This window comes from Phaseolus vulgaris, chromosome 9 (genome assembly GCF_051622355.1).
Source record: "Phaseolus vulgaris cultivar YP4 chromosome 9, ASM5162235v1, whole genome shotgun sequence".
Lineage (NCBI taxonomy): Eukaryota > Viridiplantae > Streptophyta > Magnoliopsida > Fabales > Fabaceae > Phaseolus > Phaseolus vulgaris.
In genome coordinates this window covers 16,793,800-16,815,412 of record NC_143506.1, presented here as the reverse complement: position 1 = coordinate 16,815,412, position 21,613 = coordinate 16,793,800, and the positions used below count along the sequence as shown (strand labels likewise).

The 21,613-nt window shown below is 32.7% G+C and overlaps 2 protein-coding genes and 1 non-coding gene across 13 annotated transcripts; 2 read left to right on the top strand and 1 right to left on the bottom strand.

The window, feature by feature from the left end:
• Positions 1-2,152: 2,152 nt before the first annotated feature.
• On the bottom strand, positions 2,153-4,808 carry LOC137821439 (ENTH/ANTH/VHS superfamily protein). The gene is made up of 2 exons (XM_068626032.2): positions 4,532-4,808; positions 2,153-4,449 (listed from the first exon to the last, which is right to left on the bottom strand). The coding sequence occupies exon 2, from the start codon at positions 4,418-4,420 to the stop codon at positions 2,465-2,467; it is 1,956 nt and encodes a 651-aa protein (XP_068482133.1). The 5' UTR covers positions 4,421-4,449; positions 4,532-4,808; the 3' UTR covers positions 2,153-2,464.
• Positions 4,809-7,877: 3,069 nt separating this feature from the next.
• TRNAR-CCG (transfer RNA arginine (anticodon CCG)) lies at positions 7,878-7,950 on the top strand. The gene has a single exon. It is a non-coding gene; the product is annotated as a tRNA-Arg (tRNA).
• A 5,281-nt stretch (positions 7,951-13,231) lies between these two features.
• LOC137821437 (Nucleotide/sugar transporter family protein) lies at positions 13,232-19,993 on the top strand. 11 transcript variants are annotated; one of them, XR_011082798.1, is made up of 11 exons: positions 13,238-13,610; positions 13,751-13,827; positions 15,782-15,943; positions 16,036-16,169; positions 16,817-16,947; positions 17,069-17,113; positions 17,233-17,330; positions 18,096-18,203; positions 19,105-19,185; positions 19,315-19,371; positions 19,452-19,993. XR_011082798.1 is itself a non-coding variant. In XM_090294830.1 (10 exons), exons 2-10 carry the CDS (start codon positions 13,790-13,792, stop codon positions 19,524-19,526), a joined length of 813 nt encoding a protein of 270 aa, XP_090150956.1. In that variant the 5' UTR covers positions 13,232-13,610; positions 13,751-13,789; the 3' UTR covers positions 19,527-19,993. The 11 variants fall into 11 exon arrangements, 7 of the variants coding, with proteins under 7 accessions (XP_090150956.1, XP_068482130.1, XP_068482131.1 ...); XM_090294830.1 differs by lacking the exon at positions 19,105-19,185 and having other exon boundaries at positions 13,232-13,610; positions 15,817-15,943; XR_016515378.1 differs by lacking the exon at positions 19,105-19,185 and having other exon boundaries at positions 16,806-16,947; positions 19,452-19,912.
• Positions 19,994-21,613: the final 1,620 nt, after the last annotated feature.

Sequence of the window (21,613 nt, the reverse complement as noted above, 5' to 3'; positions counted from 1 at the left end):
GAAAGGGAGTTTGAGATTTCATAATTAAAGATAAAAATATTTTATTGTATACAAATGATTAGAAATCTTAATTATACTTAAAGTCCTATAAATAAGTTTTGCGTACACAGTTAAAATTTAACTCATCAGTGTCTTGTTTATTTTATAGTGTTTGGCAACTGCTATCACCATCACGTTCATAATTCATAATTGAAGAGAGATGTATTTAAGGGGTATATTTGTAATGTATCACACATTGAAAAAGGTCCATGCACCAGAATCCTAAGTGTGTTTTCATTGGTTTCACCTTCCCCAGGCCTATTTCTACAGATAACCACAGAAATCTAATTGGGAAATGCGAGCAAGAAAGAAAAAAACAAAAATAGACGGACAAATCGATAAAATTCCATCCTAAAACTATAAACAAACAACTTTTGCTACTTAGTTTTCAAACTCAATTTCACACTTTTATTTATTCCCACTATTTTAATTAAATATTCTCAATATTTTCTTTCTTTTTTTAACACAAACTATTTCAAAGTACCCTCATTTTATCTTAGTCCATGCATGTTATTACTTTTTTCAATCTCTAAATAAAATTCGATAAGTTTTAAAAAATATCAGTGATTAAAAATAATCTTATATCAAATTTATAAGTGTGAATATAACCAAAATGTAATCTCTAAATTATATATGTATGAACGGATTAAAAGGATGACCGGCGAAATAAATTAAAAATATAAAATGATAAAATCATTTTAAATTTATTAGCGACTATCGATTTCTCTTATCCAACTAATTTTTTTAATCGTGTCATTTCATTTAATTCCCCTAAATTATTTTTAATTCTAACAAATGCTAAAACAAATTATCAGAGAAATACACTTGATTATTTTCTAACTCAAATATTGAGTCTTGAAACACAACTTATTTTCATACAAAAAGAAAATAGAAATCCAAAATCCTAAAACACAACTTTTAATATTTTTTACTCCATTTAAAAAAAATTTTTGAATATCTCCATTCAAGCCAACCTAGAAAAGTGCATTAAATGAACCAGACCAACAGACCGGATTTGTTACCATCTACAATTCATGTTTATACAACAAGTAATATTAAGGAAAAAATAACTGCTTAAAGATATCACCACTTTGGTACTTAATCAAAAGATATCACTACGTTATGTTGATTTGTGTTTGCAAGAACTTGAAATCATGATTACGACAAAAATTCTCTTTTGCAAGTTCTGTGTAAATTGATTTGGAAATTCCACACAGAAAGCATACGTTTAGATAAAGAATTTAAGTGAATATTTATTAAATAATGATTGTGATTTAATTGTGAGACCTTTTAAAGTAAGTTTAAAAATTATTGAAATCAAATAATTGAAACATTTATAGAAAAGCATAAACAACTTTCTTGCCTTATTAAGATTTTTACCCTTTATCTATAGTTCTGAGTCGCATTCAAGCACAATTTCATTTAACACTGTCACCATATTGACGGTAGGTGCGAGCTGTTAATAAAGCTATTTTAGACTAGTATATATAGAATCATTCATGGGTTGTCATATAATTCACATTATTTATAAAATTTTATTGTCCGATAAAATATCAACGGATAATTGAATGATGGTATTACAGTAACTCTGCAGGAATGCTGATATCACAGTAGCTCTTTGTGCATGAGTACACAAGTAGACAAGCTATACAAAGGAAAGAAAAGCTCCCACAGGCCACAACGCCACCAGCTAACAAACACCAAAACTTCTCCCACACCCAACCGCAAAAAGCTTAAAGAGAAACAATTACTGTATCACCTACAGCTTACAGTGACAGACGGTTTGTCTGTCTTCACTCGCCATTTAGACAATTTTCAACCAAAAGATCTAAAAAAATAGTTTCAGAATTAAAACTGAAGAGGTATGAATGATAGGAACTGAAGAGTACTGGACAACCATATGGATGTTACTTGACATCTAATTATGGTACACGGAAAATATTAACGGTGATGTAGTTGAATTAGGTGACCAAAGGTAAGAAGAATTCAAAAAATGACCAGAGATTGAAAATCTATTCCCTAATAATATATATCAAACCCAGGCACTCACTAACCTACGATAAAGTTTAAAAATAGGCGGTCCAAGGCAGTTTCCTAGAGGATGGAAGTATGATTTGGAATAACCAATCAAGATCATCAGCACCAGCATTTAATACAAATTTACAGTAGTTAATCGTTTGTTTTTTTAAGGAGCAAGAAGTACAAAATCGAGAAGAAAATGCTAGTATTACAAAATACAGAGAGAGACATCACAAATGAGTTACACATCTCCCAGGCATCAAGTCCCCTTTGGCCTCCCCGTAGTACTAATGTGCAGATCTCAAGAATAAGATGACATCATTTGAAACAATGGAAAACACTATGTCATAGTAAAAAATAAACGAAACAACCTATAGATATGTGACACAAAAAAGGGAAAGGGATATCAGTAAGGAGTGTGATAATACCCGGTTGGAGGTCCCATTCCATTCACAGGGGGCATTCCATAAGGCATCATGGGCATAGGGCCTCCAGCATGGTATCCAGTGCCACTCAGTTTGGTCAAACTAGTTTGGCCTTGCATCCCATCCCTTGCATACTGATGCCACACCTGCTGCTCCTGCACGAGCAAATGCTGCTTCTTCTCCATATCAGCCATTTGGACATAGGATGGGGGTGGAATGCTCAATGATGCAGCAAATGGATCTTGATTAACAGGCTGCACAGATCCATCTGGGGCAGGGAGAGCCAAAACAGGGGTTGTAGTCTTTCCCGCTCCTGGCAATGCCACACTGCTGGCACTCCCTCCACTCAATTGGGTAGTGCTGACATGCTGCCTGACCATTCCTTGATCATACATGCCAGTCAACAATAGAGGATCCAAACCACCACCTAAAGCTGCCTTCTGCTTCGACAAATTGCTAGCAGTCTCTACCAATGCCAATTCCCAATCAGCTTTCCCTTGCTCTGCAGCCGGGGTTTGCCAGGCTGAAGTCACTTCTGGTTGTCCGTTAGAAGGGAATGCTTCCCATGATCCATTTGCATTATTGGCAGGCGCACCAGCAAACAGGGCCAAAGCAAACTTATTACCCTGGTCATCTGCAGTGACTGCATCATCTCTCAGATTCACCAAATCCTCTGTAACCTGAGGCTGGGGCTTAGGCTCCGGCTCAGGTGGAGGAGGAGGGGTATAATTCTCCGGTGGAGGCAATGCCTTGATTTCGTTCATATCTGGTGCTGGCTCCTCCTCTACCTTCTCTACCGGTGGAGCCTCCTCTTTTCTCTCGGGACTCTTCGGCCTCTTGGCTCTATCCCTCACAAACTCCTCCAACGTCTCGAGCAACTTGCTGGTAATCCTCTGAACCTCAGGGTACTCCGAGGACCTCGCCACACCCGTATTCTTACACCAATTGTAGAAAGTGACAAGCTCATCAATCTGCTTAGCCGCACTGGCATAAGCATCAAAAGCCTTCACGCAATCGGCATACTCCATATCAAAGAACTTGTCAAGCAACACAGCCAAAACCTCACATATATCAGCATACAACTGAAAACTCTCCTTAACCACTGGATACAAAGCAATCAAGACCATCCTACTATTCTTCGCCAACCCAGTAGGCCTACAAGCCAAAAACCTATCCAACAACCTCTGCAAATGACCCATCTTACCGAAAACCCTCTCCGGAGTCATATCCCTCAAAGGAGTCACACTGACAACACTCTTCTCGTCCCCCCTGCCCACCGATTCACTCATGTCCCCAAAAGATCTCGTCCTCCTCATCCCATTCTCATACCCATAACTACCTTCCCCTTTATACTCCCCACCACCGTACTCATACGGCGGCGACCGGAAATTGTCCCTTCCGCCAAACCTATCATCGGCACCGCCGCCGCCAACACTACTACCACCGGCACCGGAGGCGGTGCTTTTTCTATCAAAGAGCATCAACTCAAGCCTCTGGTCGAGATACATAGCATAGGTTCTCACAAAAGCGGAGTGATCCCAGGAGCTGGAATGAGCCTCGTCTCTGAAATCAGACAAATTGAGGAGCCGTGTTCCTCTGCGGGTGGCGTAAAGGATCTCCTCCTGGAACAGAGGTGGACCCTCGTTCATGAGGCGGTGTACGAGCATGAGCGCCTTGAGCGCCACAATCCAGTCGCGCGTCTTCCCCAAACGCTTGGACACCGCGGAGACGCAGGCGTGGACGTAGCCGCGCGAATGCAACATGAGGTTCAAGATCTCCCTGACGTACTTCTCGCTGGCGGGGTCGTCGTCGTGGCTGGTGGCCTTGACAATCGCGACCTCCATCTCCGGCGCCATGTTGCTGGCGACCTTGGCAATCCCTATGCTGGTCTGGTCCTTGACCACCCCAATCGCCTTCCGGATCGTCGTGGGAGCCATCGCAAACCCCAACCTTACTCACTCACACACTAAACCCTCGCTGAATTAATCAACAAATTTCGGAAAACCAGAAAACCGTTGAGATCGAATTGATAAATCCTCAGCACTTACCTGCGCTCCTAGATCCGCGTGAAATCGGCTATGGAGGGTTTCCGATTGGAAGGATTTGGAGCTAGATTATTGGAGCCTAGTGTTGGGGGGAGTAGCCACAGGGTCAAAATGCGTGAACTCCGTGGAACCCTGTGATCTGTGAGACTCTCAGATCTGCGATGTGAGAGAGAAAGAGAGAGAGAGAGAGAGAGAGAGAGAGAGAGAAAGATATACAAAAACCTCTTCTTCTAATAGCTACCGTTTACCCAAACTCTCTCTCTGTGTCTGCAGGAAGGGTGGGTATTCGGTGTGACGCGCCTTTACTTTACTGCAATACAACGCGTACGGCTTACGCTGACGTGGACGGCTTTTCTCCTTCTCATACGCATTTTGTTTCTGATCCCTGCTGTTGCGATGTGAACACGTGGAACCCATGTTGCGGTGATGAGGTGGGTCCCAGTTCCTGAAGCAGAACTAGCAGGTCGTCGGTGGAATGTTGAAATCTGAAATGCCTTGGATTCATGCAAAGCAACCAATGTGGGCGTTTGTCTCCTTTCTTTGCCTTTTTCTCCTTATTTTCCACCTTATTCCACTCCCTCCCATTTCTATTTTCATTCCCTTCTTTTACTTAAATAATAATAATATCACTATCTACACTCTTTAAATCTATGCAAATTCTTCTCTAACAGCTTACATTTGTACTCTTCTGATTCTCAAATATTCAACTCACAAACAATAATCATCTCTTAAATTAGGGGCTAATCATATACAAGACGCCTGAAATTTTGCCAATTATAATTCTCTCCTCCTATCACAACTAATTTCTAAAATCTCTATCTACTCGGACACATGTATCGGTGTCGACACTCATAAGATACTTATCGGTGAAATGTTCAATTTATGTGTTGGATTTTTGAAAATTCTAGCACGATTCTATAACACAATTTTAAAAATATAAATACAATAATTTTCTAAAAACTCAAATTTATTGTATAAATTTTTGTTATGATTATAAAAATAAGAAACAAATTCTTTTGAACCAATCATGAAAAATATCTTTTTCTCCGAAAATAATCTGAAACATATTTTTGCACATAAATATTTATTTTCAATTTATATAATTCAAAATTATATAATACATAGATTTGTGTCTCGTGTCCTATATTTTAGAGATTATACGTATATCTGTGTCTGTATTCGTGTCGTGTCAGTGTCCATATCCGTATTTATGCTACATAGATCTCTATATATACACATACCTAAATTAATATCAAAATTTATAATTTATTTTAACTCTTTATTTTTTATTTTTTGAACTGAAATAATATATTTACATTTCCCTTTTCAGATTGATGAACAACACTGTTTAACTTTAATGTTGCATTAGTCTTTTAGGATTCGATTGTATTTAAAAATCCAATTTACTCCTTATAAACCTAGTAGCTTTGTGCATTAACAAGGAACTCATCTTAATCATTAAATATCGTGGTAATAAATTCAATGGTTATTATAAATATCGTGGTAATAAATTCAATGGTTATTATAAAATGGTGTACCTTCAACCATTTTGATTTACTAGGAAACCTTAACTTGAATTTTAAAATTGTCTCATTTTAAATTTTAGTTTTATGTTTTAAAATATTTTGATTTTGTCTTGATGAGTTAAAGTGGTTCAGAAAAACAAAGCACTTTATTGCATACTAATGAAAACAGGTGGAAAAAACGTCTACGTACTCACATTTTTTTAATGAAAATAATGAAATATTGTAATTAAAAAAGTTATAAATAATAAAAATATTTTTATTTAAATATATTTTAATTTATCTTATTTATTTATTTGGTCTTTGAGATATTGAAAAGATAAAAATGAATGGAGAAGATTACAAATTATGTGTGTTACAAGTGGAAGAAACAATTATACTTAAGTGTAATTTGAAAGAAAAAAAATGTTATAATGGTATTATGGGTCGAGCCCTTTTGAGAATACACGTGCATCGGTTGGAGATCATCTGATTAAATTTGTCTTTTATTCTTATTGACTTATGTTTGAGGTTAGGAGTTTGTAGCATCACAGACTGATTGGTGTATTGATCATTTGGTCTGTATGGAGATGATGTTTTGATGTTTTGTTTGCGTATAAGAGTGAGGGTTGTAGGCGGTTCTTTCCAGATTTATTTAAGTATTTAGGAGTTTGCGGGGTGTGTGTTGTGAAAAAAAGGTTAAAGGTCGTGTGTTTTGTATAAGGGTTGGGTCACCCCTAAAGTGACTCACATTTATTCATTGTTTATTGCTGATAAAAAAAATAGACCGAACCCAATTGTGTGAATAAGCAAATCGTCTGTCGATATTCATATTTGAAAACATTAATGTCGTACCAGCATAAATGAAGGGAAACCGAATATCAGATAACACAAGCAAGAAAAGCAAATTACACACTCAGCTAAAAATACACTTATTTTTAACTACACCGAATGTTTTGGGTTTAAAATTGCTCTTAATCTTAATCTTGTGTGAAACAATTATATTTTATTATATATATGAAATATGAAACTCTAAGGTACTTTCTGTAAAATATTAAAGGAAAATAATTTATTGTATTTATTTGTATTCTTGTTAAATACAAGGTAACCATTAAAATCAATAATGTTTAAACGTATAGAAAATGTTAAAAGTATTAATATTTGAAAGAATACAGGTAGCAGTGTTGAGTTGCCAGCTCAAAACACGAGGGAAAAAGTGTTTTTTTTATTAGGTGCATCTACATCACAGCTGAGTCTAAACGAGTAATTAGCTGTTGAATGCCTAATCCAACGCATGCTTTCTATTGAATTCTACTTTGACTCTTTAAACTATTTCTTTGGTTGTTGAAGTTAAAATTGATTCAACAATACTTATTAAAATGTAGACTTTGAATGTGTTTTTTTTTTTTCAACAACCATTTCCTACTCGTTGTAGATCCATGTGAACAATACAAAGTGGAAACATTCAACCAAACCTCACAAGATTCAAGCACTTTTTTCAGGTCTTCTGCTTATAGAATTTTATCATCTCCAAAAAAACTTTACAGCTTTTCATTAATTTCTTAAAACTGTGTGCTAAAATTTTTATTGTTATCAAACTCTTTAAAATAACTTGCCCATAAGTTCAAAATAACTTCTTATATTAAATCTTAACCCTTTTATGCATAAAAAATGTTGACCTCTTTTATTAAACAAAACATAAAGTCTTAGTTTAATAGTGGTTAAGTTAGGTCGCTGGGCAATGAAGAACAATAACTCACATCACTACAAATAGATGTTCCTCAGTTCAGATACCTCATCTTAATATGTTGTTAAATAAATTGTATTTCAAAGTAATGACATGAAATGGTCGCGTGGCCTAATGGATAAGGCGCTCGCCTCCGGAGCGGGAGATTGTGGGTTCGAGTCCCACCGTGATCGATTTTACAAATATTTTTTTTTCAAGCTTTTTATTTATCGCAACAAATTGAATACCAGTTTTCAAATGTCAAAGGAAACTGAGGAGACACCATCAATAGAATTTCAGCATGTTAAGTAATTTATATTATTTTTTTCTTCTCTCCTAGCAGGGAAGTCAAAGGGACTCACAAAGAAAAAAAAATTTATAGAATTATTTATTGAATTAAACAAATGAAGAAAACACTGTTAATCAACCATCACCACTGAAGTCAAAGTGGATATGAAGTTATTAGATAACTACACTTCAATTGCATAAAATTAAAATTTCATACTTATTTTTGGAGAAAGATAAGGTTCAAAGAAGAAATTGAATACACCTAAACTTTTGCTCATATTAGATGATAAATTTTATTTTATATAAATATTTTTTTTTTCAATTATAAAGACATTTGTTTATTCTATTACTTGTAATTTCATATGTCACTTTGTTTTTTCTTATTTTACTCCCACTATATTAGATATTAGGTTTGTGGTTCACAAGCTCATAAATTTTTTTGTATTTAATTTTGTATTTATGCATATATTTAACAAATATTTGTATTCAATTTAATTATATATATAAGAAGTAAAAATATTAACATTATTTATCAAACTCATTTGAATTCATACAAATAAAAATACCATTATCAATTGTTTTCTATATATAATTATACTTTTTTATAGGGTTATGTTAAGAAGTGGACTTTAAACCTAACTAAACCTTATAAAACCGACTTATAAGGTGAGGTTTGACCCCACTTACAAACATTACAAAATCCTAGGAAATATTTGATTCAACTTCTTCTAGTGCAATACAATGATTCACCATGGAGTATATTCAAAATTGGCTAAAACAATCAATGCATTAAATCAAAATAATTTTGGTAATGTTGACGCATACGCAAATGCCGCAGGTTTGATTTCATCAACTCTTGTGTCCGTTAATTCTAGTAGTGCAAGTTCTTGGATTTTGGATACCGACACCACAGATCACATTGTTTCCCACGTATCTCTTTTAACTGAACCGAAATCTTTCAATATTACAAGTGTCAATTTACCGAATGGTGCTACAACACAAGTCACACACACTGACATCGTTGTTTTTAATCCTTAAATCACTTAAAAATGTCCTATGTGTCTCATCTTTTAGCTTGAACTTGGTTTCAACCAACAAACTCACAAAGGACCTAAATTGTTGCATTCTATTCTTTTTTGAATTTTGTATTTTGCAGGACTTGGTTTTGAGAAAGATGATTGGCTTGGGTAGACAGTGTAGTGGTCTATACTACATGCATCCATCAAAGAATAAACCAACTATTTACCATGTCTCTCAGTTGTCAAACTTATGACATTTACGCCTAGGTCATCCCTCTTTTTCTCGTTTTAAATTAATATCACATTTGCTCCCTGATCATCCTAAAGAACTAGGAAATAATTGTACAATTTGTTCAAAGGCTAAGCAAACACGCCTGCCTTTTCCCAAAAGCTCAATAACCACAAAAATTCCTTTTTCACTTTTACATTGTGATGTTCGAGTCCTCATAAAATTCCTACACACACTGGTTTGCATTACTTTCTTATAATTGTTGATGATTTTTCTCATGCATCATAAATCCGAGACACAATTTTTATTAACTAATTTCATATAATTCGTCAAAACTCAATTTCAAACAAATGTTCAAACAATAAGAGTGGATAATGACACAAAATTTATTCCTCTTCGCAGTTTTCTTCAAAATAAAGGAATCGAACTCCAAAATTTTTACATTCACACTCCACAACAAAATGGAGTTGTTGAATGAAAACATCGATACATTTTGAATGTTGCTCGTTCTCTCGTGTTTCAATCAAATGTTCCACTTGAATAATGGGGGGGGGGGGATGTGTCTTAACTGCAATTTACCTCATAAACTGAATTCCAACACCATTGTTACCCAACAAATCTCCATTTGAGGTCTTATATAACCGCCCTATTTCTCTTGCACGTTTACAAACGTGATCAATGTTCACCCTAAACAAAAATTTGACCCTCGTGCATCTATTTGTGTCTTCATTGGGTATCCACATGGTCAAAAGGGTTTAATTTTTTTGATTTACAAAGCAAAAAAATATCCATCCACCGTGACGTATATTTCAAGAAAATATTTTCCCTTTTCATTCCAAATCTTTCCAGTTTCCTCAAAATTCATCACCATATTTTCCTCTACCTCACAACATTTCTTTCAATACACCAATTCAATTGATATCCTCTCTTTATTTTTCTCCCAATTTCACGCTTCCCTTTATTCATCACAATCCCGAATCACCTACACCTTTCTCTAATGTTACTATTCCATAATCCTCATTTCCAGAAACAACCATACCATTTTCATCTCATTCTCCATTGCCTACTCTGTCTTCTTCCTCACCTTTCTGCAACTGGTATACCCATCAGCTTGATGTGCACAATGCATTCCTTCATGGGACATTACAAGAAGATATGACTCCACCTTTTGGCCTTCGTTGACAGGGGGAGAATTTGGTATGTCTCCTTCATAAATCTATTTATGGTTTAAAATAAGTATCACGAGATTGGTTTTCAACTTTTGCAACTAGTGTTAAATATGCTGGTTACATACAATCAAAGACGAATTATTCACTTTTTACTAAGGCTTTATTTGGATTAAAGGTTGTGGAGGAGTGGAAAGTTGAGGATGTTTGGATTGGAGGATGTTATAGTGGATGTGTGAAGAAAGTTTATTGAAAAACGTGAATGATGTGATAGTTGTGAGAATATTTTAAAATATTTTGAATAGTATAAATTGTAAGATTACAAATTTACCTTTTGTATATAAATAAATAGAAAAATAAAATATTAATTAATTTAAAGAACATTTAAGTTAATTAAAATAATTAATATTATATTATTTAATTTCTATTACATCATGTTATATATAATAATAAAGTATACTTTTTTTCCATGTGTAAAAAAATAATAATAAAATGATTATTAATTTTGTACATAATTTTGATAATTAAAATAATTGTATGTTTCAATTATAATTTAAAAAATAATTTAACAAATTCCATTACTATATTAATATTCTTCATTTAAAATAATGCATATAGTTATTTTTTATTAATAAGACAAACTTAATTTATATTACTAATAATAATCCAAACGTAACATTCAATTTTCAGTTTTAATTACTAAAAACTAAACTGTTTACATATATAAATTAATATGTTCAACTGTATATAATATCTTAAATTAATAAAAGATATATAAATTAATATTTGAATTATATTTCCCTACTGTTGAAATATTAATTTAAAATATAAAAAAATTAATAAAGAATTAAATGCTCAAAAAATACTTTTATAAAAAAAATCTAAAAAGTAAAGGAATATTCTCAAAACAGAAAAGAAAATTCAATGTTTTATGACTAATATGAAAATAAACTCCTATTAAACAATAAAAAACAATAATTATATTAATTTGGTCTATATTTAAATTAGATTTTAATTAAGACAAACTCATTCAAATGGATTCTAAATAATAAAGATATTTAATTTAATATTTAGTTTTAAATATTATAATATAAATTTCATTATTATCTTAATAAACGATTATGCTCGAAAAGAGCATAATCGATTATCCACTATTTTTAATAGCATAATCGATTATGTAATTTGTTATTTTTTCACTCATAATCGATTATGTGCTCTAGAAAAGTAAGAGAAAACTAACTTGAGATCAAACAAGCACTACGAAACTCAATCCCCTACCACTCTGCTACCTCATGAATCTCTCCAAGCCCAGTGAACCAATTAACAACTCTGTAATCGATTATGGAATCTCATTGCATTCGTGCATGACAGTGGTTTGTAGTTGTATGTGTGAAGAATTCAAATCAATAAAATGAAGGCTAGCATGGTAACTTCACGTGTGTGACGTGGCTTTCAGCTCATCCTCCCTCTTTTCTCTAACCCCTCTACTTTCTCTCCATGAGCTCCCTCACCCGCATGTCATCCTTGAAGCAAACGGGGGTGGCACCCAGACATCCGTCCGCGTGAACAGTGCCACCCCCAGAAGCAAACAGACACTAAATCTCAAGGTAAAAAGTTCATTGTTATTCTCATTCATGTTGATGACATCCTGTCGACTAGTAATGATTCACATGAAATCAAGTTGCTCAAAAGTCATATCTCCTAATACTATATTAAACCGGTTTTACGAGGTTGAGTTAAACTTAAGTTATTTTTTAACATGTTTATTTCATCAATTTCATTATCGATTGGTTAAATTCACCTTTACAATTAGAAATTCATTATAATTAAACTTTAACAAATTACATGCTCATATTCGGGTTCTTATTTGTTTTCCAATTATTTAAATTTTATTAGTTTAACTTTAAAAAAATTAAAAATATTGTCAAACATTTCAAGATTTTGTAACTAGAAAAGTAGTAGAAGAATAAGCAACTTTTTTGGTTTATTTGTGATCAGAAAACATACGTGACTAGTATTTAAATAAAACGGAGTAAGATAGTTATTAATATTATTAAACTGAAAGCATAACATAAAAAGTTGTTTTGACTTAGTAATTCATAGACAAAGTCACGAGTTCAACTATTTTCAATACCATAATTATTAACAAGAGATTTTACATTTGAACCGTTACTACTGTCATATGATGTAGTAGGCAAGTCACAATTAAAAGAAAGTCTTAGAAATTAAACAAAGTAATGTAGTAGTAGATGAAGTCACAATTAAAAAAAAGTTTTAAAAATTGAAAGAAGTAGTGTAGTAATTTAAAAATAAAATTTTTTAAAATAAGATAAAGATTTGTGTTTTCACATTCGATACAGACACACAAAAACAAAAATACATACAATCTTTAAAATGTAGAACACATGAACACAAATTTATATATTTTATAATTATAAATTATATAAATTGACAATAAAGATTTATGTGCACAAGTATGTTCTAGATATTTTTTTAAAGAAAAAAATATTTTTTATGGATTTGTTTTTTTATTTTTATAATCATAGTACAAGTTCAAACAATAAGTTTGAGTTTTACTTTTTTAAAATTATGTTAAAATTGTGTTAGAATTATCAAAAATTAAAAAATATTTTTTGAATTGGATACGAATACATATCCTACGAGTGTCAATAGAAGTGTAAGTACATGTACCAACCGACACGTCATTTAAAGAATATTTTTTTTCTAACATGTTTTTTCCTGTATTTTTTTTTTCATATAACAATTCCCTAATATTTTTTATAATTTCCTTAATGTAAAAAGTTTAAAGAATATTGTGGCAAGAAATAATTTCTCATCTCTCTTTCACCAATCAGTAACTTGCAGGATCCGAATCGAAAAAGAGAGAGACTCCGGCGGGTTTCGGCAGCGCCAGATAAGAAGTGGAGGAACTGAGTCAAGTTCCGAGTCGCGAGCTCCGAATCGCGAAACTCAGATATTGAGGTTTGAGAATTGCGGAATGCCTCTGAAACCGTCCTATTCGGCGGAGAATCTGATGCTTCCGGTATCGGATCCTCCCAACGAAGAAGACAGAGATTGGCTTTTGAAGAGCGAAAATAAGACCTTCCGAGGACGAAGGATTTACGCTGCTGTCTCTTACATGTTATGTGCAGGTTCAGCTCACTTTTATTATTTAGTTTTTGGTGCATTTTTTATTAGACTAATCGCAAAAATTAAAACCACATTTCATTCTCTGCGTGCGTTTAGGTTTTGATTAATTACTTTGCTAATCTCAGTTTTTGTTGTCTTGTAGTTCTCTTGGTACTGTTCAATAAAGCTGTTCTTTCCACTTATGACTTCCCGTCTGCGAGTGTCGTTACACTTCTTCAGGTTGTTCTACATTTTCATTATTATTACTATTATTATTTGGATTAAAGTTATAGTCTCCACACTGAGCAATAAGAAATTATGAACTGGACTAGAATGTTGGGGGAGGAAAGTGTCTAGGACTCCTTTGTTTGCCAAAGGTTAAAAATCAAATTATTGGAATTGGACTATGATCAGGCATGATATATTTGATCTAAGGGTAATTCACCTGTTTGGTCTTGAAACTGTTGGGTACTGAGAAAATTGAAAGAAAGTCCCTGGAACAGCAATCAATCAATCACTGTTATATGCAACGTGTGATTTGAAGTGATAACATTAAAGCATGTTTGAAGAACAAAATGATAGTAACTAGTTGAATTTAAGAATTTAGATGAACAACAAATAGTTTCAAGGATTTATTTGGATTTTTCTTGGTTTTAGGAACCTGTGAGACAGCACTTGAAACTTTTCTTTGGGGATAAACATTGTGACTTATCCTTTGTATCATGAATGGTCTCTCTAAATTTATCTGGTATTCAAGTAGGTTGTTTGGTTTCGTGTTATTCACATGATTCCAACGAGACAAGCCTAGGCATGCAACTACTTTGTTGTATTAAGAATTTCGGGCATCACTTGCTCGAAAGTATAACCAAAACAACTTTGTTCTCAACTGTTCTTGAAAGCAAGAATACAATTGATAAATAAATATCTTTCTCCTCATCTTGTCACTACAAGAATGCTTGGCCGATTATTCTCCTCTTACAGTCCTTAATTTCTTAGTGATTGAGGATCAATCTATGGGGCATAAAAATTAGATTAAACTTTCACCTTGATGCCACTGTCCATGATTAAGGGATAAAATTGATGTCAAAATTCTTTGGAGGACCAAAATGATGACTGTTGTGACTTTAGGGTATGTTTGGGGAAAAGGGAAGAGGGGACAAATTTAGAATTCAATTTGAATGCACAAAGAATGCAAAGGCTTTTTACTCCATGATACAAACACAGATTATCGTCCATTGAATTCCAGTCGCAAAATTTCAAACGCTATAATCCAATCATAAGTTGCTGTGAAAGATTAGTTTGTTTACTTTTTTAATAACTACTTTGAAAGTCATATTTATGATTATTCGTGATTGTTTGACAATATAAAAGTTTTGCCAGTGCATGGAAATTAAACTTTCAAATTTATGAGTAAATAGTATATGCACTAAGTCATATTTATGATTGTTCTTGATTGTTTGACTGTATAAAAGTTTTTGCCACTGCATGAAAATTAAACCTCAAATTTATGAGTAAATAGTATATGCACTGAGTGTAAATGATTCTTTCACTATCATCTATTCATGGACAGTCATGAATAATAATTTGTTAAATTTTACAATAACTACCGTAGATGTCAGATGATGATTTCTAATGACAGTACATAGGAATTAAACTCTAAGTTTATACTAATCTATCATTTTATTTCTTTAATCTTAAAATTTTATCAAACTAGAGAATATATTTTCGAAAAGAAAAATTTGTCCTCCCTTCCCATTTAGAAGATTATGGAGGTTTAATCTATAAATTGACTGTGCTAAAGTAAGCTTCCATTTTCACTTTATTTATTGACTCTGACTATTTTTCCCAGTCTGCTATTGTGCCATATCTTCCTCCTTTTTGCTCTACCCATGCTTTTGAGCATCTTTCTCAAGTGAAACTTAGGTTTCTTGCAATCAAACAAAATCCTTATAGTAGTTGAAGTTCTTAAATTAAGGATTATCCAAGTTAGTTAAAGAAATAATGCAAAAGTTATTTTTCACACATTTGATATAGAAATGATATATTAAATATAAAATGTGTAGGGAAGTGTATAGTGTCCATGCCTTGGTTGACCACTTTGGCCCTGCAACTTGATACCATTCAAAGCATCCTGGATTTCCATTAGACCTTTTTCACACTTTTAAACATAGTTCTATGCTTCTTACCACTGCAGATGGTATGTTCATGTTGTTTTCTTTATGTATTGAGGCGCTGGAGGATGGTTTCTCTCATAGCAGGCGAATCAGTAATTATGGCAGATAACTCAAAAAAGTTTGTGTCACTGAGGACTTTGAAGCACACTCTTCCTCTGTCAGGGGCATATTTACTTTACATGGTACGCCCTTCCTTTTATTTGTAGAAAAAAATTTCAATTGTCATTTATTTTATGTTTTTTTTTTAATTTTTTCATTCACTTTTGTTCAAAAGTTAGTCACCATGGAGTCTGTTCGTGGAGTAAATGTCCCAATGTACACCACCCTTAGGAGGACCACAGTGGTATTTACAATGCTTGCAGAATATATGCTTATGGGGCATAGGTACACATCTTCTGTCAATTTCAGGTAGAGTACATTCTTTCAATTGCCATGATATGTAATACAGAATTACAGATCCATATTGTGCTCAAATAAATCTTTGATGATTTAATGCATGTGAAATTTTGGTGACGTATGTGAAATGTATAATTTAGGTAGAGTGGAAAATATTCCATAGTCCTAGAAATATAATAAATCAATACTTAAACCCTTAGTAGCTTAACTTAACATAGAATTGGACACTCTACAACCAAGTGTTTAGGCTCGTGCATTGTGCATTGTCAATACTTAAGCCCAACGGCCTTTTGCAAGAGAGGGCATTGAGAGACTAATTTAATGACAAAATATTTTGAGGACTAAAGCAGTGACAAAAAGAATCTGAAGGATTAATTTGGTGGCTAAACTACCTATACCTAGCGGAGTTGGTTGGCACTAATAAGGAGAGCAGAAAGCAGCTACCAGTGAGTACTGATGTTTTGTAATGACTCATGTTTCTTTGGAAGACTAAAAACTGAGTGTTTACTCAAAAGAAAAAAAAATGGTTCTCTGTTCGTTTAGTTATTTCTGTCCCTTTTTCCCATTTTAACTCAATGAAGTTAAAGTTCAAAATTGTTCTTTGAATGAGCATCTCCCTGATTCCTTCATTTAACTGAAATTTGTAAGGTTGTTATCAGTGTTGGCTTGATTGTCTTCGGTGCATTTATAGCTGGAGCACGGGATTTCTCCTTTGATGCCTATGGCTATGCCATTGTTTTCCTGTCAAACATCACCACAGCCATATATCTTGCAACGATAGCCCGTGTTGGTTGTATTCGTATCCTATCTAATCAATTGACAGTGCATAGGAATTAAACTGGAAGTTCTATACCCTTTGTCCTTGTAGTTGGACTGCTGTTTCTTATTTATTTTGTGTTGTCTTTTTTCAGGAAAAACTAGTGGCCTTAATAGCTTTGGCCTTATTTGGTGCAATGGTAAGCTGATGGATTGTACAAAATGGCCCATCAAACTTTTATTTTCGTGGTAAAAGAAAACATGTTTGTTTTCCTTTAAACATATCTGCACTTTGAAATATTTTTTCTTTTGTGTACAGGTATCGTATGTGGACCCCTTTTGCTTATTTGGACATTAGTACGGGGTGACTTGAAGATGACACTCAACTTTCCATACCTTCTTTCCCCTGGTTTTATTGTATGTTATGCTTATGCTTTCTCGTTTTACTAATTAGCAGTATTGATCCTTAGTTACTTGCCAAAATATTTTTTTCATATCCTTCAAAGTTGTCTAGAATTAATCGTATAATCAAATTTCTTCTTCCCTCTTTTGCACTTTGCCAGCTTGAGCTATTGCTGCCTCATTTTGTTGGAAAGAGGGTTATATGCTTATGTAGTAAAGTACACAGGAAAAAGTGCAAACAGGCCTAGCGTATTTCCATCATGTGTTCCACATGGCTATTCTGTTGACAATTTGATGGTATTTTGTAGCAATCTGCTGGGGCATTTTGCCACATTTTAACCTCGTGACCAAAATGTAAATGGGCAGGGGGTATATCTATCATGATAAAACAGACTAAATGTTTTGTTCAGACTTGGTTCATGAGTATTATTAGTAATCCATTTGTTTTATTTGATTTTTATTTTTGTCATTCTTAGAAGTAAAATCCAAATAAATTTTAAATTTCAGTTTTCACACTATATCTGTTGATCTCAAGGGGTCTATCCTGTCATACACTGTTTAAAAAGTATATTACATTTCCATTATGGAAATTATCACTGCTTCCAGATGTGTCTTACTCTTCCTTGTAATTTTTTTGCATTAATGGGGGCAGACTTCTATATACGGAAGTATTTTGTTTCCAGCAAGTTAAGGTCCATATCTGGTTCAAGTTTTAAATCCAGATTCCTCTTACTTTTGATATTTTGACAAGCTGTAGTTTTTATTTGTTTTGCGGTGCAGGTTGTTTTGCTTTTTTCCTGCATACTTGCTTTCTTCCTAAATTACAGTATTTTTCTGAACACAACACTCAATTCGGCTGTGACACAGACTATATGTGGTAATGTGAAGGTTTGTTCACTCACTAGTTGTTTTGCCATAAATATGTGATGTATAAGCGTTCTATTTCATGGTGTTATCATAGTACCAATTACTGCATTGACTTTTGCAAGGACTATGTAGGTGGAGTGGATATTTTTTGTAAATTAAAAATTTGACCAATATTGGGGTAGAAACAGAGGTGCGTTGGTGCGCTTCTTGCAACTTGAAAATGGGGGAAATCTACTTGTACATTTTGGTGTGGAATGAGAGATAGAGAAAGCAAGTCTAAGGAACTATTAATTGCCTATGTACATTGGTTCGTGTTAAGAGGGTAGGGTGCACTTGGTAATGAGGCAATTCAAAATGTACTCTCTGAATAGTGAGGGGTATTTAAGTATGAATTTGACTCTAGTATGCGACAGAGAGGATAAATTGTAATTATAAATGTTCATTAAAAAATCAGTGATACGAATCCTTGTGCATATACAACGTTACAAAATTGTTAAAATCTTAACCGTTGGTTTCAATCAAAGGTTATAAGCATACTTTATTCTACAGATTTCACCGTTCTAAATTTCAAATAGTTAAATCTTTTAAATATAGCAGCAGTTTCACATATAAACATTTTTGGAAGAGGAAAAATGACGTCAAATTATCTTCTATTTGGAGATAATCTTTCTGGTCTAAAGTTATAGTCAAATTTGATCAATGAAGTAATGAACAATTGGTGAAAAAGAAACATAACTTCGCATTTTAGTTCAGAATAGTTGTTTCTGATTGATGGGGCATAGTAATGATCTTTGATTGACATTGGAAACCTTTAATTAAGACTTAGTGCTAAGGTAGGATTTTATCTTTGGTTCCTCCCTTTTGTATAGAACCAAAATATACCACTTCTCAACACAATATTGTGTTTTGTTTCTTATTTTAGAATACACCAAAGGTAGAATATGTTTACCAAACGCTGCCTACTTAAGACTTACCACAACATCTTGATTTTATTTGGATTAAGGTATATTTTGCGGTGTAAAATCATTTCTACAGTCCTTCTTACATTCATTTTAGATTATTGACATAATTGATGGTTGTATTCGATTTTTAAGCACGGACTCTAACTATTCTGAATAAAATAAATGTGTAGGATCTATTCACTATTAGCTTTGGCTGGATAATTTTTGGTGGGCTGCCATTTGATTTTGTGAGTACTCTTGTCCGGACTGATTTTTATCATTTGAGGTATTTTTCTTGTTGATAGAATGAGTTGTGTTTTTGTTGCAGTGGAATGTAGTGGGACAACTTCTGGGTTTTGCGGGCTCTGGTTTATTTGCTTACTATAAGCTCATCGGCAAATAACTCACTGAGTTTGTGCGTTGATGTCTTTATGGATTAGGGACTAGCATTTGCATAGGTTAGCTGACCTTCACTACATCCCTTTACAAGGAGAACCTTTAGAATGAGAAGAATCCGAATTGATTCTACACCTAGGCCAATCTAATTATATTGGGAGATTTTGCTGAGTCATGCTGACATCAATACATATCTCATGGCCTTAAATATTCTACCATGCCTTTGATCTAAGAATGAGTTCACCAAGTGTATTTGATGAATCCATTTCTGTCGATCGTTCATATCAATTTCACCCTTCTCCACATGACAGGGAGGGATATTTTTTTAGTTTACATGTATTTATTCATTTTTTTGGGAGGTTGAAGAAGACGGGATTAGGCAAGGGACGGTAAGCTTTTGATGTTCGATTTTTGGATATATATACAGGCTTTGAAATTCGATTTTGCTTACCATAATAGCTGAAGTTTCTGCAATTGTTGGGTGATTTGCTATTCATATCCCTCTATTCCTGTCAACTATGCATTTTTTTAAGCCATTGTGTAAGTAGAAAATGATAAATTTTGATTAAGGGTCCGGAAGAGCTTGGAGGAAAAACATCCCAAGGAAAAATATCTTATTGTGAGAAATGATCAACCGTTGTTTTTTTTTTATCATTTTGTTATTCAACAATCCAAAATTTTCTCTTTTTTTTAAAATTTTATTTGAATAGTTAAAAGCGAAAGATAAAATATATACGAATCTCAAGTAGTAATGCTATAACCAATATTTTTTTAATTATAACTATTTAACTATAGTTATATGTCTGACTAAAAATTCTTACTGGTAAAACTATGGCATTAACTGTTGGTGTAATGTGGTGCTTGGGCAAAGCTTTGTCTTGTAAAGTATGGGTCACGATCATATGAATCTCAACTATGAAGTTTCTTTTTCAACTGCATGGATCTCAACTATTAAACAATTACATGTTCAACCGTAAGGGATCCTTATTCTAAAAGTAGTGACTCTTGTATTCGTAAAACTCTTTGACATTGCAAGTAAAGTAAGTAGTTGCAATTCAGCTTTCACTGCGACCATTCACTTTTGGGTTTTATATTTTTTTGTGTGCTGCTTTTGGGTTTGATATGTTTATTCTTTTATAATATATTAATATTTATAATAAAAAAATAAAAAATTTCTTAATAAAAATACAAGTAAAATATAAAATGTTAAAATAATTTTCAAAATTAAAAAAATTATAAATAATTAAAATATTATTATTTATTGGGGTAGGTGGAGTGTCAAAAAAATCATTTTTCTTTTAAAAAATATGTAGAAGTTTAGCTAGTAATGGAGGTTGACCAAAACACTTCACGGATTTCAAATGAAATTAGGATGCAATATTTTTAAAGCTAAACTCTTTTTGTTCTAAATATGGTTACATGAATTTAATTTAAATATGTTTATAAATTTGACGACTTTTATAATAATTACTTTAATACTGTATTCGGATGATATTTTTTAAAGGATAGTTCAATATTTATAAATTAAAAATATTTAATGATAAAATATGTTGTTTGGTTAAGAAAAAAAATTAAAATTTTAGAAATTTATACGATTATTTTAATTATTTAAATGGTTGAATTTTAAATCTCACAAAAAGATAAGAGTTTTAAATTATTGTTGCTATTTTTCTCTTACATGTATGCGTTCTTTTACGATATTTATGTGTTTTTACTCCTATAAAATTATATATTTAAAATTAAACTTTTTTTTGTTAAATTAATTTTAAATATATATTTAATATTTTAGAGAAAGTAGAAATTAAATTACCCTGTCTAAATTAAGAAATTCAAAATTAAATAGTTTAAATTGATTTATACAAACAAAATTTAAAATATAAAAAATTATATTAAAACAATACTAATTTCAAACATTAAAAATTCTTAAAATTTTAAAATTTATCACTTGATGACAACTTATATTTTTACTGAATTACATGTATTTCAAATAATAGAGTTGTTATTAGATTTTAGGTAATTTTTACTATTTTGATTTATTCATCTATCATCCATAAAAAAGATGAATAACTTCTTACTTAAATTATCAAGAACGTT

Coding starts and splice junctions, on each gene's coding strand:
- LOC137821439 (XM_068626032.2), bottom strand. CDS start 4,420: ATGGCTCCCACGACGATCCGGAAGGCGATTGGGGTGGTCAAGGACCAG.
- LOC137821437 (XM_068626031.2), top strand. CDS start 13,457: ATGCCTCTGAAACCGTCCTATTCGGCGGAGAATCTGATGCTTCCGGTA. Junction 15,944..16,035: donor GGGCATATTTACTTTACATG/GTACGCCCTTCC, acceptor TTTGTTCAAAAG/TTAGTCACCATGGAGTCTGT. Junction 18,204..19,314: donor CTATATGTGGTAATGTGAAG/GTTTGTTCACTC, acceptor ATAAATGTGTAG/GATCTATTCACTATTAGCTT.